The following is an 18,985-nucleotide window of genomic DNA, read 5'->3' as shown; positions in this document are numbered from 1 at the left end:
AACCCTAACATCTTTCCTACATCATTATGACTTTACACAGTGAACTAAAACATGTTTTGTTTTTGGGCGCCTGGGTGGCTCAGTCGTTAAGCATCTGCCTTCGGCTCAGGTCATGATCCCGGGGTCCTGGGATCGAGCCCCGCATCGGGCACTCTGCTCAGTGGGGGGCTCTACTTCTCCCTCTCTCCCTCTGTGCCCTCCCCACCCCTCTCTCAAATAAGTAAATAAAATATTAAAAAAAAAAAAGTCTGGAGGAGGTAGCCTGGGGGTTGGGAGTTCCTGGTGGACCCCACAGTGGCCAAGGAAGACCCAGGGTGTGAAGCTCCAGGCAGGAAGGAACCAGCTGCTAAATGGCTGCAGGTGTTCACCATTCTGTCCCCATCATCGTCCTTAATCCCAATGACTACGAGAAGGTGGTGGTGTGATCACCTTGCCGGAGATCACCATGTAAGCTGGGATTTAAAACCAATTTCTCTTTGGCTCCAAAACCCACGTCGCCTCAAGATTAGAAGTGGCTTTGGGATTAAGGGTTAATGTGAACAGATGAAGTTTAGAAGAGTATATGTCTGTCGGCTTCTTTGAGATCCTGCCCTAAAGGGTATACACACTTGTAATAGAATGCAAAATAGCTAGATCATCTCTTCCTTCTGCATGAATGTCTTATTTCCTACGGAAAAACCTAATGGTATGGAAAAGCCTGGATAAAAGCCTTACAAGCACAAAGCCATTTGGACCACTGAGGTGGACTGGCCGAAATTGACCAGACCTTAAGCTGATTTAAATTTTGATCTTTAAGGGCACCTGGGTGGCTCAGTTGGCTGAGCATCTGACTTCAGCTCAGGTCATGATCCCGGGGTCCTGGGATTGAGCTCCTTGTGGGGCTCCCTGCTCAATGAGAAATCTGCTTCTCCCTCTCCCTCTACCCCTACCCCTCCGCTCGTGCTCTCTCTCTCAAATAAATAAATAAAATCTTAAAAAAAAATAAATTTTCATCTTTAAAACGACAAGCCCTAAGTAACAATTACAACATGGTAGTACGGATTATAAAGTTAACTGGCAATGAATCACTTCACAGATTTTTTTTTTTTAAGTAATCTCCACACCCAGTGTGGGGCTCACAGATTTTAAAAGTATAACTGATGTAAAGTAATAATCTAAAGTTTGTTTTTTGTTTGTTGAGTTGGTTGGTTGTGTTTGACTTACAGAATAGGGTTTAAGGAAAGTCAGCAATAACTATTTTAAATTTGGCTTGGTCTATTTATAATGGGATAAGTATTTTAAGGCGTTAGCCCCAGTGCTTAAACATTGCTGAAAACCAGTTAAGACTGGATCATTTGCAGCTCAAGCTAAAACCCTGCATTCTAGGTGTATTAAAAAAAAAAAGTTTTCTCAAAATAAGGACATTTATATTATTTTGGGGTTAATGAGATGCTGAAGGAGCCCTGCTCCGTGCTTGGCCAAGTTTTCTGGACTGGAAAGGCTCTCTGTGAAGCCCTGAGTGGCAGTTTCATGTCAGATGAAAAGGAAATCTGTTAGGCAAACAAATTAAAATGGGGATCGGCACCCGGCTGGCCCAGTCGGTGGAGCGTGCGACTCTTGATCTCAGGGTTGTAAGTTCGAGCCCCACGTTGGATGTAGAGATTACTTAAAAAAAAAAAACCTTAAAAAAATTAAAAATTAAAAAATGATACAGGGGTCAACTCTGGAACCAAACTACCTTCATTAAGGCATGTAATTCTCTGAAATGAAGATTCTTGGGACTTTATTTTACATAGTAGGATAATCCTAAATGGGGGAACCATGCATGCTCTGTGGCTCACAGAAATGTCTAGGTGATGAGCCAGCATAGAGTAGTGGCTGACTGCCTATCAGACCATGTCACCTGCACCTAATAGTCCAGTGGCACCCATCTACATTTTCTTGAGTTAGAGCCCAGTGGTCCTTATGGTACCCCCACATTTCAACTCATGATCCTCTCGGCTCATCTCCCTCATTCTGCTCCAGCCACCCCAGGCTCCTGGTGGTTCCTGAAACCATCTGGCATACCCTTCCTTGGTGTCCCTGGGCTCCCTGTGATCTCTGCCTTATGCTCTCCCCAGAAATCTGCATGGTTCGCTTCTTCCCCTCATTTAGCTCCTGCCTGAAGTGTCATCTGGCTACCCTACTTAAGATAGCAACAGGGGCCTGGCTGGCTCAATTAGTAGAGCGTGTGACTCTTGATCATGGGGTTTTGAGTTTGAGCCCCAAGTTGGGCGTAGAGATTACTTAATAAATAAAGTAGGGGTGCCTGGGTGGCTCAGTTGTTAAGTATCTGCGCTCCACTCAGATCATGATCCCAGGGTCCTGGGATCGAGCCCCGCATCGGGCTCCCTGCTCAGCGGGAAGCCTGCTTCTCCCTCTCCCAGGGCTTGTGTTCCCTCCCTCTCTCTATCTCTGTGTCTCAAATAAATAAATAAAATCCTTACACCAAAACAAATTATGTAATATATGGTGATTAACATAACAATAAAAATTAAAAATAAAAATAAATAAATAAATAAAATCTTTTAAAAAATAAAGTAAAATAAAACAGCAACAGTTACCTCTAGCTACATAATGTGCTCAAAGCTACTAAAAGGGAAATGGGGTTCAAATCCACTGTCTATATCAAAACCTGGATCTTCTCAGCATTCCATATTTCTGTGTGTGACTCTGTTTTTGTGTTTTTTTTTTAAGATTTTATTTATTTATTTGACAGAGAGAGACACAGAGAGAGAGGGAACACAAGCAGGGGGGGTGGGAGAGGGAGAAGCAGGCTCCCCGCGGAGCAGGGAGCCCGATGCGGGGCTCGATCCCAGGACCCTGGGATCATGACCTGAGCTGAAGGCAGACGCTTAACGACTGAGCCACCCAGGCGTCCCATTTTAGGGTTTATTAAAGATTTAATAATATTTACAGTGGCTTTTGACTTTTTTTGTTTAGAAACTGTTCAAATGCTTTTTAAAATTTTTATTTAAATCCAATTCATTAACTATATTACTAGTTTCAGAGGTAGAGTTCAGTGATGCATCCGTTGTCTCTAACAAATGCTGTCTTAATCCAAAGTGTAAATACACAAAGCAGACAAAGGCTGAGCTGCTGTGTTTGCGCTTGGGTTGGGGCCTGAGTCCTGTACCCTTGGCTTCCTTGGACTCTTCTCTGCCTCTGGGGGGACTCCCAGAGCTGCTTCTCCCAGGCCCCGCTTCAGATCCATTATTACCGAAGGCACAGCCGGCCAATGACTCTTCCCGGAAAGCGGTTCAAGCTTTTTAATCAAGCCTCTGGATAGAGTTTTACCAGGACAACTCCCTACAGATCCAATTTTGGCAGCAAACGGCATTGAAATTACAAAAGAAACACTAGTGATGAAATACAATGGTTCCGGGGCGCCTGGGCGGCTCAGTCGTTAAGGGTCTGCCTTCGACTCGGGTCATGATCCCGGCATCCTGGGATCGAGCCCCGCATCGGGCTCCCCGCTCCACGGGAAGCCTGCTTCTCCCTCTCCCACTCCCCCTGCTTGTGTTCCCTCTCTCGCTGTCTCTCTCGCTGTCAAATAAATAAATAAAATCTTAAAAAAAAAAAAAAAAGAAATACAATGGTCTGAGGACAGCTGCCAAATTCTTTGCTTTTGCATCTCGAGTCAACGTTGAGACTTCTTTTTTAAAAATTGTTTTTTAGGGGCGCCTGGGTGGCTCAGTCGGTGAAGTGACTGCCTTCGGCTCAGGTCATGATCCTGGAGTCCCGGGATCGAGTCCCACATCCGGCTCCCTGCTCAGCAGGGAGTCTGCTTCTCCCTCTGACCCTCTTCCCTCTCGTGCTCCCTATCTCTCATTCTCTCTCTCTCAAATAAATAAATAAAATATTTAAAAAAAAAAATAAGGGGCGCCTGGGTGGCTCAGATGGTTAAGCGTCTGCCTTCGGCTCAGGTCATGATCCCGGGGTCCTGGGATCGAGTCCCGAGTCGGGCTCCCTGCTCCTTGGGAGCCTGCTTCTCCCTCTGCCTGCCTCTCTCTCTCTCTCTCTGTGTCTTTCATGAATAAATAAATAAAATCTTTAAAAAAAAAATAAATAAATAAATAAAACAAAAAATAAATAAAAATTGTTTTTTAAGGTATTGACTTTGCTACTCGTAAGATAGCCAAGTTGCTGAAGCCACAGAAAGTGATTGAGCAAAACGGGGATTCTTTTACCATCCACACATACAGCAGCCTGAGGAACTACCTTGTTACATTTAAAGTTGGAGAAGAATTTGATGAGGATAATAAAGGCCTGGATAACAAGAAATGCAAGGTAAAAAAAAAAAAATTCAAATGATAACATAGGCTCTTGATTTTGCAAGATTAACTGGGCCTTCCTAGTACCCGTTGAGGAGCCTGCCATAGCAAACCAACCTCTTCTCCCCTGTCTCATGCAGAGCTTGGTCACCTGGGACAATGACAGACTCACCTGTGTCCAGAAGGGGGAGAAGAAGAACAGAGGCTGGACCCATTGGATCGAAGGGGACAAACTTCACCTGGTACTTGCCACATTTTGTTCTTACGTCCCATGAGATGATACAGGATTAAACCATGACAGTGTTCCCGCCATTCCAACCCACTGTTTTCAACTTGGCATGTTACCTTCCAGTGCCTGGTGAAGTAGTCTTTTTCATTTACGACAGAACATATTCCAGGTTTCAAAATAATTTTCCTGTTGAATTCATCATGTACTAACTGAAAAAAATATAGAGGGGCGCCTTGGTACCTCAGTCGGTTAAGCGTCTGCCTTCGGCTCAGGTCATGATCCCAGGGTCCTGGGATGGAGCCCGGGGACAGTCTCCCTTCTCCGTGAGGGGCCTGCTTCTCCCTCTCCCCGCCTCCTGCTTGTGCTCTCTCTCAGTCTCTCTCTCAAATAAATTAATAAATAAAACCTTTAAAAAGAAAAAAATACAGTTCCTAATATAATACATACATATATTACATTTACCTTAATATATATTTTATATACATAAAATAAGGTAGCAAACTGGCTTCCTAGTATTCTACCAGGTTGGTGAACTATTCATTTTTAGAAAACATTTCCATAGTCTCAGTGTCCAGGAGTATTGTTTTTAGGGTGTTTTCTGCTATTGCTTAACTTTATGTAAATAGAGCCTTTTGCATCCGTGGATTTATTTCCTGAGGAAGAATTCACAGAGAGGAGTGTTGTCAGAGGCATTCACATCACTGCCGCTCTCTACTTAGTTGCCTTACTTGCGAAAGATCGTCTCCTTGCAGATGCCACCAGCGCTTCATGAACATACTAGTTACAGCTCAAGCTGATCAATAATTTTGAAATATAATTTAGAAGGTATAGGGGCGCTGGGGTGGCTCAGTCGGTTAAGCGTCTGACTCATGATCTCAGCTCAGGTCTTGATCTCAGGGTTGTGAGTTTAAGCCCCACATTGGGCTCCACACTGGCCGTGGAGCCTACTTAAAAAAAGAGTGAGAGAGAAGGTATAAAATTGTACATCAAGGCTTAATTATGGCTTTTTTTTAAAGATTTTATTTATTTGACAGAGAGAGAGCGAGAGCAGGAACACAAGCAGGGGGAGTGGGAGAGGGAGAAGCAGGCCTCTCGCCGAGCAGGGAGCCCGATGCGGGGCTCGATCCCAGGACCCTGGGATCATGACCTGAGCCGAAGGCAGACGCTTAACGACTGAGTCACCCAGGTGCCCCTAATTATGGTTTTTTAAATGAAAATTGCTTCTTGCCATATATATTATAATGGCTTACTTTTTTCGAGTGATGATTTTTTGCTCAATTACTGTGCTAAATCTTTGTATGCATTATCTATTTTGGTCTTCAAAACAATCCTGTGAAAGGGACACTATTTTTTCCATTTACAAATGAAGAGATTGAGATTTAGAAATTCCCCAAGGCTGCCAAGTAGAGATTCAAATCCAGATCTGATAAAAATGTGTGCTTTCAACTCTATGCCTTTTTGCCTTAATGTACAGAAATCTAAGCCAGACCCACGAAAACAAAATTAGAGCACTTATCTTAAAATTGGACATGGGTGGTCTTTCGATTACAAAGGCATTGAAGATATTTTTATTTTGGGGGCGCCTGGCTGGCTCAGACATAGAGCATGTGACTCTTGATCTCGGGGTTATGAGTTCACACCCCGGGTTGGGTGTGGAGCATTCTCTGGGAAAAAAAAAAAAGATATTTTGATTCTAGATTGATAAATCTTATACTCTTCTGACAATAGAAACAAAATTAAGAAACTTGCCATCACAAAAATGTAATATGGAACCTCAAGGAAAACACAAATATGTTTGAGGCTATACAGGTGAGTTGGCTGTAAGAAGTAATGTTCAAATTGCATGCATCCTTCTTGGCATATCCATGAACTCTGCCCAAGCAGAGAATAGAAGGAGCCTTCCTCTGAGGATACTCACAGGGCAATCTTGCTATGCTGTGATATAATATAAAATAAGTATTTGGTCTTTATACATGGCTCCTAAAACCTTCGGAATCTCCAGAGTAATTAATGAGTGTCTCCTATAGGCTAATGAGATGATTGGTGGTTGGGGTCTCCCAGATGGTCAAAGATTTAATCAATCATGCCTATGTAACGAAACCTCCACAAACACCCCTAAACGCGAGGGTTTGGAGAGCTTCCTAGTCGGTGAAAACATTGATGTGCTGGGACAGCATCACTCCTGGAAGGGGCATGGACGGTCCGCACACGCACCCCCGTACTGTGTCCCATGCATCTATTTGGCTGTTCTTGACTTGTATCCTCTATAATAAGCCTGTAAATGTAAAGAGTGTTTCTGTGAACCGTTCTTGCAAATTATTGAACCTGAGGAGGGGGTCATGGGAATCCCGTTCATAGCTGGTCCGTCAGAAGTTCGGGTGGCCTGGGACTCGGAACAGATGTCTGAAGTGGGAACAGTTTTCGGGACTGAGCCTTACTTAACCTGTGGGGTGTGCGCTAGCTCTGGGTCATTAGTGTCAGAATCGAATTGAATTGTTGGACACCCAGTTGGAAAAGACACCGCATATCTGGAGTCAGAAGTGTTGCGAGTAATAAATAACAATAATAGCCTGCATACCCACTCATCTTCTTTCTCCTCTTATACCTCCTTGTCCCTAGGAAATGTTCTGTGAAGGCCAAGTGTGCAAACAGACGTTCCAGAGAGCCTGAGCTGTATCCAGCCACAGAGCCCATGTGTGACTGCAGCTTAACGTTGAAATCTATCCCCACATGAACAGATGTTCGTCTGTCCTGGTTTGGCGATGGGAACTTGTGGTCGGAGAGATGTCCCACAGCCTGTACCAGAAGCCATTTACTCTAACTGGGGCAAAACGGCTCTGTTTCAATAAACCTGTCCAACAACCCTGACTTTTTTTCCTTCTAAATTTAGTGTATCCCATTATTTGAAGAAGTATTTGAAAGCCTTCTAGGTGCAACATGGACACACCAATGAACAGGATGTAATTCCGTCTTCAAGGTCTAGTGAGGAAACAGACAAAACAAGCATCGGAACCGCCGTGATAAGTAGAGGCAGCTATGAGAACTCAGGAGGGGAAGCCTGACTTTTGGGGATGAGCAAGTGGCAGCAGGGGTCAGGGGTAGCGGAGGTGGTCTCCAGGCTTAGAACTGAAGCACAGGCGGGCAGGAAGCATCGGGAAGCATTCCAGGTAAAAAGTTAGGGGAAAGTTGGAGGGACGTTTGAGGAACTGAAAGACTGTTGCTGGAGCAGGAGTGTATGTGGATGGAATGGTAAGAGCTATCAGAGGAGGCTGGAAGGCAGGCAGGGGCCCTTTCATGAAGAATCTGGAAGGCTGGGCGACAGAGCTAAGATTTGTCCCCAAAGTCATAGGAAGATGGTGCCTGGCTCTAAGCAGATCTGCACAGCCAGGCTGGCTCACAGAAGGGAACCCCAAATGCACAGGGGAGAAAAGGCTCTAGGTGGGGGATGCAATTCGGGAGCCAGTTTAGAAAGCACTGCTAGAAATCCCAGCGTGAGGTGGTGACGATCAGGAGTACCTGGAGCCCAAGTCTCAAATACAGTGAATGGACTCGGGGCTGGAGAGAAAAAGCTAATCATGTAGGACCCAGACTCATAGTCCAAGGTGGTCAATGAGCCGATGAGCTGTAGGGAAGATGGAAGGGGAGGGGTCAAGGGAGATGCCCTGTTTGGGGTTCAGGCGGCTGTAGGAAGGAAGGTAGGAGCCAATCAGAAGGCAACACAGAAGAATGAGCTCTGGATCTTGAGGGACCTGTGCCCAGTTTAAGCCAGGCCATCAGGAGAGGATGAGATGATGTGAAGCACATAAACTGCATATGGATGAGACTGTCTGGGATATTGTGTTTATTTATAAGTAATCTCTACGCTCAGGGTGGGCTCGAACTTACAGCCCCAGAATCGAGAGTGGCATGCTCTACCAACGGAGCCAGCCAGGTGCCCCAGGGACATTGTGCTCCAAGTGAGGAGAGAGAAACCTAAGGCCCAAAGGGGTACACTAGCAGGGGTGGCCAGAGGGGCTGGAGAAACAGGGGGGCAGCCAGGAAACAAAGGCAGGAAACGTTTCAGAGTCCGGGGAGTGGTGGGCACTCACTGAGATGCCCGAGGCAGCAGTAAGTCAAGCTGGATCATTCTGCCTCGGTGAGGTTGGTTCAGGGGCAGGGCTGGTGCTGAGCCAGCACGCTGGGGGTGTGGAAGTAGGGGAGGTGAGCAAGTACAGACAGGGTGCGTTTGGCTGAGAAGCACAAGGAACGCAGGGATAGTTTCAGGGAGGCCTGTGAGGGAGTGACCAGTTCAGACGGGTGGAACTGCTGGATCACAGAGTCAGCGTGGGGTAAGGGAAGTCAGGAGTGCCCACGGTGAGCTAGGCTCTACGCTGGGCTTTAGGGGCTCCCTGGACAATAGCTGAGGAAAGGTCTATGCCTGAAAGGAGCTTATAGACTTCAGAAAGTAACAGAATTCAAGAGGAAATTAAAGTCTGAGCATCAGATCTAACTTTTGTTTCAACTAACAGAAACCGACTTGTTAGTTTGACCTTAGAAGCAGTGACGTTAGAGCCAGAGAAAGGGCAATTGTGGGTCCAATTAGATATGGTGACCCCAAACAGAAAGACTATGAAATTGTTTCAGGGTCGAAATCAGGTAGTAAGTGGATTAGCTGAGCTGGCAGATGGACACCAGATTTGAGAATTATGTGGTGAGTAATCTTTCTTTTCTTTTTGGTGCAAAATGGTGGTTTATTAAAGACCAGGGACAGGAGCTGTGGGCAGAAAGAGCTGTGGCACTGGGGTCTCGAGGAGTGGTGATTTTATACTCAGGACTTGGGGGAAGTAAGGAAAAGGGAGGTTTCAAAAGAACTTTCATATGCTAAAGAGGACCAACCTACAAGATACCAAAGGTCTTGTCGTTGTCAAGGTAACGTTGTTTTCCCTTCTAGCAAGGTATTAACATTAAGATAGTTGGGACATCCCTGGAAGAAGGCCACACATTTCCCACGCTGGGGGTGGGGGGAGGCTGCAGCGTGTCAGCTTGTGCTCTGTCTTCAGCTAGCCTTCTGCTCCCTCATCATTCCCTGCCCTATACAATTTTGACCCTTAAATCTTTAAGGTGGTTAGATGGAAGGTGGTGAAGGTGGAAGGTCGCATGTTCTGTAACGTCTTCCTGCTGAATAGAGGCGTAGAGATGTCCCTACCTATGGGTCAATTACTGGTCAGTTGGGGAACACATCGCGGAGTTACAAGAGGGCATTGTAGGAGTGGAATCTCGACACCAAGCGGAGAGATACTGAAAAAGACAATGCATTAAGATGAATGTTCCGGAACCTGGACTGGATCGCCCAGACAGAAGAACCAAGCGGCACCCGGAGATCTTGGAGGATCGGAGGTTTACTTAAGGCCAGAGGGCTCAGAGGAGAGTGGTCTCCAAAGGTCTGAGCCCCGAGCACAAACCACAGGGGCAATTTATACACTTCTACTTCCGCATACCTGGCACTTTTGGCGTGTGCGGGAAGCAGAGCAGAGAGAAGAATCCAGAAGAGCCTGGGGGCAAGGACTGGGACTCTCGCTGGCTCGGACGGCCATCTTAGGACACAGATTTTCCTTATTCTCCCCTTTGATGCCCCTTTAAACACCTAGTTTAGAGGGCATCATCTTCATCTTCTGAGGGGCGACGGTGAGTAAGGAGTAACTGGAGTCTGATTTTAGCAATTTGAGTAGTGATAAACCTAGTAAGGGCATTAAGAATACAAGGCCCAAATGCTACTATGAGGAGAAGCAATAGGAGGGGGCCGACGAGGGGGGCGAACCAAGGGAACCACTGTGAGAGGGTATCCCACCAAGGTGTCCGCTGGAGTGTTTCCCAGTGGCGATGTACTCGTTCCTGTAATTGGGTCAGAGTTTCTTGGACCACCCCCAACTCACTAGCATGGAAACAACATTCCTCCTGTAAGAAGAGCCAGAGCCCCCCTTGCGCAGCCGTGAGCAAGTCGAGCCCATGCCTGTTTTGGAGGATCGAGGCCAGTAAAAGTGGGATCTTTGACCTTAGGTAGAGGGAGCCATCACGGCTAACCCGTCAGCAGATGAAACCTGTGGACAAGTAAGTGCAGTAATACACCCTAGGGACACCCAATAAGCAATGACAACAGTAAGTCTCTGGGGGAAAGTCCAGTCAGGAGGGGCAACAGTGTAGAGTCCGACTCCCAAGATGAGGGAAATCACACCGATGAGAGCCAGGGGCCACGGGGAGCAGGTGTCCATCAGTTGGTGGGGTCTCGTCGAAGGTGAAGCCGGAGCGGGTTCGTGAAGTCTGGCTGGACTCTCCACTGGCGCAGCTCCTCGTCCAAATGATGAGCATTCTTCACTCCAGAATGGTGGACCCACAGGGTGACATCTGAGACCTTGAGGGCAGTAGGGGCAGTTAGAACAACAGTGTGGGGCCCTGTCCACTGCGGTTTGAGGGGGTCTTTTTTCCAAACTGAGTCCCCTGTCTGGAAGGAGTGTACCTGAGACCCAAAGGAGATTGGGGCCCTCTCAATGGTGTACTTTTTAAATTTATTTAGGGTGGCCCCCAGGGCCTGAACCTGCTCCATTATCCCTTTATCTCCAACCTGATGCAAGTTTCCCGGAAGGCTTCCCAAGCAAGCATGGGGGAGGCCGTCCATATATTAATTCGGATGGGGAGAAACCTGACATCCTGGGGGTGCAGCAAGCACGCAGGAGAGCTAGGGGTAGCAGATCCGGCCATGGGAGGTTAGTCTCCTGATAAAACTTTGCTAAGGTTCACTTGATGGTGTGATTCATTTGCTCTACTTTCCCTGAACTTTGGGGCCGGTAAGCAGTGTCGAGTCTCCAGGTGATGTTGAGAGATCTGGTCAATACCTGTACAATGTCTGCCACAAAGGTGGGTCCATTGTCACTATGGATTGTCAATGGCAGGCTGAACTGGGGCACGATCTCCCACAAGAGGACTTTAGCTACTTCCTGGCTTTGCTCCGTCCTGGTCAGGAAGGCTTCAACCCACCCAGAGTATGTGCATACTATTACTAGGAGATAGCTGAACCCCCTGCTCAGCTGCACATCCGTGAAGTCTACCTCTAGATCTTCGAAGGGGGTTGCTCCCATCCTCTGGACACCTGGCGGGGGCTGTGGTGCAGACCGAGCATTATTGTTAGCACATGTTAGGCACCGTTCACTCGTTGCTCGGCATAGTGCCGGCAGCTGACTGATGTAGTGGTGCATCTTGAGAAGAGCTTCTAATGCAGTTTTCCCCAGATGAGTGAGTCGGTGGTATTCCTTGACTAGATGCCTTCCAGTTGCTGTTGGAACAAAGATGTGCCCATCTGGCATCATCCACCATCCCTTTTCAGTCAGGGTGGCTCCCTCAGCCATGGCCCATTCTTTTTCCTTTTCAGTGTTAACTGGGCGGAGGGACTTCTTCCGGGGGTGTTAGGGCCATGGTGAGGGAAGGGGCTCTGTCTATCACTGGCTGAGGTCTTGGCTGCCTTATCTGCCAGACGATTTCCCTGAGCTATGGGAGTCATCTCCCTTCTGGTGTCCCTTACAGTGCAGACGGCTTCAAGGAGTCTCAGTATCTCCTCCTTGTTCTTGACTGTTTTTCCTGTGGTGGTTAGGAGGCCCCTTTCCTTGTAGATGGCTCCGTGTATATGTACAGTAGCAAAGGCATACCGAGAGTCAGTGTAGATGTTGACTCATTTGCCTTCACCAAGGGTGAGGGCTTGGACTAAGGCATATAATTCAGCCCATTGAGCTGACCATCCAGCTGGTAATGCCTTAGCTTCTAGGACTTTAGTGGTTGTGGTTACTGCATAACCCGCTTTCTGGGCACCCTCTTGTAGGTAACTGCTGCCATTACTGAACAGCATGAGCTCTGGATTCTTTTTTTTTTTTTTTTAAGATTTTATTTATTTATTTGAGAGAGAGAATGAGAGACAGAGAGCACGAGAGGGAAGAGGGTCAGAGGGAGAAGCAGACTCCCCGCTGAGCAGGGAGCCCGATGTGGGACTCAATCCCAGGACTCCAAGATCATGACCCGAGCTGAAGGCAGTCGCTTAACCAACTGAGCCACCCAGGCGCCCTGAGCTCTGGACTCTTTATGGCTTGATCCCGCAGATCTGGACAGCTCACGTAGACTTCATCAGTCACCTCAGAGCAGTCATGGTCTGGTTCCCCTTCTTCCATGGGGAGAAAGGTTGCTGGATTTAATGTCCTTAACTGTTTCGAGGGTGACCCTCGGGTTTTCGCAGAGGAGCCCTTGGTATTGTGCTAGCAAAGAGGTGGAAAGGAAGTGGTGTCCCTGTGTGTTCATGAGGGACACAACTGCATGAGGGACCTTGAGGTTAAGTCTTGCCCCAGGGTAAGTCTGTCCACCTCCTTGATGGGTAGGACTGAGGCTGCCAGTGTCCTGAGGCATGGCGGCCATCCCGCTGCCACAGGGTCCAGCTTCTTTGACAGGTAAGCAACTGGCTGTTGCCAGGGTCCAACAGTCTGGGTGAGTACCCCAAGCGCTATTTTTTCCTTTTCATGCACAAAGAGATTGAAGGGTTTTTCTACATCTGGTAGGCCCAGGGCTGGAGCCTGCCCTAGGGTGGTCTTTATCTCTGTGAAAGTGGCTTCTGCTCCTCAGTCCAGGCAGGGGGTTCTCAATCTGGTCCCCCTAAGAGATCATAGAGGGGTCTTATTATTGCCAAGAACCCAGGGATCCAGATGCGGCAGAATCCTGCAGCCCCCAGGAATTCTCGTAGGCCCCTTTTTGTCTGGGGCTGTGGCAGGGAGATGATGACCCTTGTGGAAGGGGGTACTGCCTTTGCCTCTGAGGCTGGGCTCCTGGGATCAGTTCAACAATGATAGGGGCCCAATTCCAGGCTAGTCCAGGTGGGTTGTCTTCAGCCCATACTGAAGGGAAGGCAAGTTTGAACTCTGGCGGGCCGCTCGGTTGGGCCTGGGCACAGAATAGCCTCCATTCTTCTTCCCTTGGCATGGTAATTGCTAGTGTTAGAGACCCCGTCTCCTCTTGCCTTGGGTTCAGTCAGAGGCTAGTGTGTCCAGTGGGCTCAAAGGTTATCTGAGCCCTAACTTTGGAGAGTATGTCTCGGCCCAGGAGAGGGATGGGGCAATCGGGCAGATAAAGGAATTCATGTCGGACCTTGTGGCCCCCGAGTTCACACTGGCGAGCCTGGTAAAAGGGTTGTTGTATCGCCCACATCCCGGTGGCTCCAAGGATGGTCACAGTCCTTTTGCTGAAAGGGGCCACTGGGGAGGTGACAACAGACTGCTCAGCCCCAGTATCAACCATAAAAGTCACTGGTTGGCCCCCCACCTTCATTCTCACCATGGACTCACGGGGACCAAGGAGGAAAGAGCCCGGTCCCTCTCAGTCTGAGTCCATTCCCACAAGGCCTATGAAGTCCTCCTCTCGGGGTTCTTCCTGGTAGCAGCTGGGCCTTTGAGCCTTTTCCTGGTTGGGCCATTTGTTTTTTCCAATGCCCTTTCTCTTTACACTAGGCACATTGATCCCTTGCCAAGGGGGTTCTGGGTTCCCCCTTTCGGTCGTTGGGGTCTTGTCTTTGTGTTGTCCTTTTCTTTCAGGGCAGTGGCGAGGAGGCTGACTTTCTTTTTCAGCTTTTTGTCGGCTTCCCATTCGGCTGCGACTTCCCTGTTCATGTAGACCTTATTGGCAATCTATTAGTTGGGTGATGTTCATCCCGGCAAAACCCTCTAGTTTCTGAAGTTTTTTTCTGATGTCTGGGGTGGCCTGAGCCACGAAGGAGATGTTTACCATCTGTTGGCTTTCCTGTGCCTCGGGGTCAGATGGAGTGGATATCCATCTGTACTCCCCTGGTTGTTGAGTGACCGAGGGTACCTTAGTCATGTTCGTGGGTTTCTTAGCTCCTGCCCGGATTCTCTGGAGGAGGGCCTCCTGGTACTGGTGGATGTGGGCCTGTCCCTTGGTTGTGGTGAAGGCCCATGCTGGGTGCTTTTCGGGTGCGGCCGTATGAGCCCAGGCAGCATGTGTGCTCTTCTAGGTGCTGCCGTGCACGTTTCATTATTCTCCTCCTTTCCTCTGTGTTAAACAGGGTGCAGAGTAACTGTTGGCAGTCTTCCCAGGTTGGCCGATGAGTCTGGAAGAGGGATTCTATGAGGTCTACCATAACCTGCGGTTTCTCAGAGTAGAATGGGGTGTTATGTTTCCAGTTGAGGAGGTCGGTGGTGGAGAAGGGCTGATAATACATCATGGAACTGCCGGGCTGGACCGTCCCGTCTTCACTGTGCCTCTCGGGTTCCCGCATCTCTCAAACCAGCATTTGGAGGGCGCCTGCACTTGGCCTGGGGTGCAGCCTGGCTGCTGGTCCTGGAGAACGTGGATCTTTTGGGCCTGGGGGCGCCAGTGGATCCTCTGGGCCTGGGGGCACCGGTGAAACTGATGGCGGTGGAGTGTCTGGAGCTGAAGGGCCAGGTGTAGCCCGTCTTGGGGGTACATACAATGGGGGCAGGGTCGGTTTGTCCTCGGATCTCCAGCTAGGATTTGTGGAGACTGGGGCTTTTGCTGATTTTCTTTAGGTCGCTTGGATGAGGCGATTAAGACCCTGGCCTGTCCCTGCCTACTGCAAGCAAATTGCACACAGGGGGCAAGGGGCTGAGCAATTCCTAGCCAGGAGTCAATGTACGGACACTGGTCAGGGTGTCCTGGTTCTCCTGTTATGACTCACCATACTCGATGAATCATTGGGACATCCAATGTCCCTTCTGAAGGCCACCCGACATCAAAGGTGGGCCATTCCAATTCACATAGGGTTCTCAACTTGCCAGGGTTCATCCTGACTCCATAGTCTCCTGAAAACCCCTTCCTGAAATTTTTGATCATGGTCTTTAGAACCATAGGTTTCCTCTGCCCTGACCCCACGGTGATGTCCCCGTGTGCAGTGGCGCAGAGACAAAAGGGGGGTGCCTCCTGAGGTGAGGAGACCAATCAGATGCCCATCCGGCCGTGTCCTGAAGGAGCTTAGGTGAGGGCTTAGCCATAGTGGTCTCAGCAACGACTTATGATCGGAAACTATTCCGATGCCACCATAGACTGTATGCCATTCACCACGGAATCACTGACGGGCCCACTCAGACTCCATAGGCTTCTGGGGACCTTAAGGGTGCCCGCCCATCGAGTCACGGAATCCGTCTGCTTGAGCAAGCCAGGACGGACTGCACACTCACTCACACATTCACACTCCAGAAGTTATTACATTCCCTCCCTCGGAATCCCTACCTGTGAGACCTCTAAGAGGTCTCTGGGAGGTGATCAGGCTCCCCTTCCACTCCAGTGGGGGTGGGCCTGTCTGGGTCCTGGGGCCCCAGGCCCTACCGGAATCCAACGTCGGGACCAGGTCCTCACCTGCCAGGTCTTCTCGAGTCTGGTGGGAAGAGCAGAGCAGGGCCGGCCCGAGGTGACCAGGGCAGGAGACTGACAAAAATTAGGCAGGGCGCGCCTTCTCCCTTACGATCCCTTGGTCCTTCGTTCCGCCACCGCCCCGCCGTTGCCCCCAAACCAGTGGCAACAGTAGGCCAGCGCGGTTGGGTTTCTCGGTCAGGGAACCAAATGTTCCCGAACCTGGACTGGATCGCCCAACGGAAGAACCAAGCGGCACCCGGAGATCTTGGAGGATCGGAGGTTTACTTAACGCCAGAGGGCTCAGAGGAGCGTGGTCTCCAAAGGTCTGAGCCCCAAGCACAAACAACAGGGGCAATTTATACACTGCTACTTCCGCATACTGGCACTTTTAGCGCGTGCGCAAAGCGGGGCAGGGAGAAGAACCCGGATTGGTGGGCGGGAAGGAGAGCAGGGAGAAGAACCTGGAAGAGCCCGGGGGGCAAGGACTGGGACTCTCTCGCTGGCTCAGTCGGCCGTCTTAGGACACAGATTTTCCCTATCATTAGTATGACTATAAGAATGAGAAGTCCAGTAAAGAGATCCTTCATAGTTGGCCATAATGTTCTTCCAGTCCAGGAGTTTAAGGCAAAAAGCGCCAACTTGAGTATTCATGTCAGTTAGAAACCCAGAAACATTTGTGGTCATCTGGACCGTATACACAGCATTCTGTTTTTATGATAGTGGAAGTTCTACCTTGTGCAACAGTTAAAACATCTAAAGCCATTCTATTTTATAAAGCTGCTTTACACATTTGTATTTAAGAGAAATGCTATTTTGAGTGTCATTTAGGGCTTTGAGCATGTACTTATTAAGAGCTTCCATGCGCCAAACATCCTTCAGTCTCGAAGATGGATGCTAGGTGGTCATATCAATGTAACACTGACCACGTCCACCATCATTTTAAATTTGGAAGTTTGGCTGGGTTGGTAATGGTTGTTTAAATACTCACATGCCCATGGGGTCCTGTCATCCACACAGAATAACAGATAAGATTATCTTTATATGAGCTATAGGGCAGAAATAGAAAAGCTATTTCTCTGAAGTTACAAGTTGTCTAGCTTAGGCAAACAACATTCAAAGACAATCAGATCTAGAATTTAACGTCTACAAAGGTGAGTTACTGAAACAATTTCTCTCTAAAATAACCCTCATTTTTAATCAGAAAGTGCCAAATCAGGACTAATTTATTTGTTTTTTTTTAAAGATTTTATTTATTTATTTATTTATTTATTTGAGAGAGCAAGAATGAGAGACGGAAAGAGAGCACATGAGAGGGGGGAGGGTCAGAGGGAGAAGCAGACTCCCTGCCGAGCAGGGAGCCTGTTGCGGGACTCGATCCTGGGACTCGATCCTGGGACTCCAGGATCATGACCCGAGCCAAAGGCAGTCGCTCAACCAACTGAGCCACCCAGGCGCCCCAGGACTAATTTATTTGAAAAACAAGTCCAGTTTTAACAAAATTGGCCCAGTTATTTACGTAAGCTCAGCAAGAATAGTGATTGATCATATAGATCTTTAGCATCTGCTTTGCTGGAACTTTTTATAAGGAATCTCTAAGTTGAACTTTCAGTAGCCTCGCCAGGCCAGAAGCCAAGCCAAGTACTTGCTATCAGACATGCCTGCAATACCTGTAGATTTGGGCAGATTCCTCTTCATGAGGTCCCCAATATATCCTGAGGTTCCTGCACCTGCCAGGAAGTGACATTCTTTACTCACCTGGTGAGGCTGCTGGGAACTCAGTAAGCAAGGGATCAGGCCAAGGGGCTTTATGGCTCCAAGTTTCATAAAGTCAACCTTAGTTCCTCAAAGCTGTTTGGTCATATCTGAGTCTATGCATATCTCTCTCAAATATGACATTCCAGTCAAAGCCTTGCTAAAACCAGCATTTCCAAGGGTGTCCTGTTACGAGGAGAACAGATTCTTATTGAATTTATGCAAATGATTACGATTGCCATAGAAGAAAGAATACTCACTGAGACCTTTTGAATCACAGGGTTCAGGTAGAGAGAAAAGTTAAATGCTTTGTTTATCACGTTTCTGTAAGTCATAGATATCTTAAGAGAAAGTTTCCTTAATCTGGAGGAGTAAATATTAGAGAACCAGCAGTGTTTCAACCAAGAGGTAACAAAAAACTATAATCATTTTCCCCGATTCACTTAGTCCCATGTTATTATTTCTTGTTTAGTTTGCAGCTTTAGTTCTGGCGATTCTTACCCATTTCAGTTTTGGTCTTAAAGATATTGAATACCTGTATTTGTCCTAAAAGTCCTTTTTATGAAACTCCTTGAAGATGAAACTCATTTTGCAAGAGAATAAGAACAATTATAAATGACAAAAACTCAGAAATGGACACTGTTAATGATCTGAGAATTCATTATGATGCAATTGACAAGGAAACTCAGTTATTTCTGTGACACAAAACACTTAGCCAAAATTAAGTAATGGTCTTATATTAAAACTTTATAACTTTAGGAATTGCATATCATCTCTAGAATAGTTAGAGCATTTACCCACATGTTAACCTAAGGCTTATCATTTGTTTAAGAATAACTTAACATACCAAATAAAAAGGCCTAATGAGTCAAAGAGACTTCATTTATGATTTAAATCTTGGGGAAGTTGCTAAAGTTTTAAAACACATGCCTGAATAGGATTAGGGATCGTCAAAGACCTGATACAGGCAAAACATAGAAACTGCTTTTGTGGACAGACAAAAGAGAAAAAAAAAACCCTTTGTTTACATTTTCTTATCAAAAGCAGACCAATAATTCAAGAAAACTTGTCTCTTTGAACAGAGAGAAAGCAGACTTTCAATCTTATGCCAATGTGCCTTTAAAATCCATTCATTTCGATCTTAGTCCATCCTGACCACACCTAAAATTCCTTTCCAAAGATTTCCCTTCACAAACCTCCTACAACTTTCTTTTGCATTCAGATTTTGTCCCAAGCCGTTTCTTTCTAAATAACTATCTTATTTAGGACAAAATTACCTTCTTTTTTTTTTTTTTAAGATTTTATTTATTTATTTGACAGA

General features: G+C 47.4%; 1 protein-coding gene across 2 annotated transcripts in view; it reads left to right on the top strand.

The window, feature by feature from the left end:
* Nucleotides 1-7,406, top strand: part of LOC112811556 (retinoid-binding protein 7) — a 48,643-nt gene extending 41,237 nt beyond the window's left edge. Inside the window, exons 8-10 of one of the 2 annotated variants that reach the window (XM_073903373.1) lie at nt 4,224-4,308; nt 4,433-4,534; nt 7,141-7,406. In XM_073903373.1, coding sequence (XP_073759474.1) covers nt 4,224-4,308; nt 4,433-4,534; nt 7,141-7,191 — 238 coding nt within the window. In that variant the 3' untranslated portion in view covers nt 7,192-7,406. Of the gene's footprint in view, nt 1-4,129; nt 4,309-4,432; nt 4,535-7,140 lie in introns of both variants that reach the window. The other variant, XM_025855698.2, reaches the window with a different exon arrangement.
* The last annotated feature ends 11,579 nt before the right edge of the window (nt 7,407-18,985 follow it).

Source organism: Callorhinus ursinus, unplaced genomic scaffold (assembly GCF_003265705.2).
Source record: "Callorhinus ursinus isolate GAN/ISIS: 27379988/994484 unplaced genomic scaffold, GSC_fseal_2.0 scaffold18, whole genome shotgun sequence".
Classification (NCBI taxonomy): domain Eukaryota; kingdom Metazoa; phylum Chordata; class Mammalia; order Carnivora; family Otariidae; genus Callorhinus; species Callorhinus ursinus.
The sequence above is the reverse complement of the archived record's forward strand: the minus strand, read 5'-3'. Positions and strand labels throughout refer to the sequence as shown.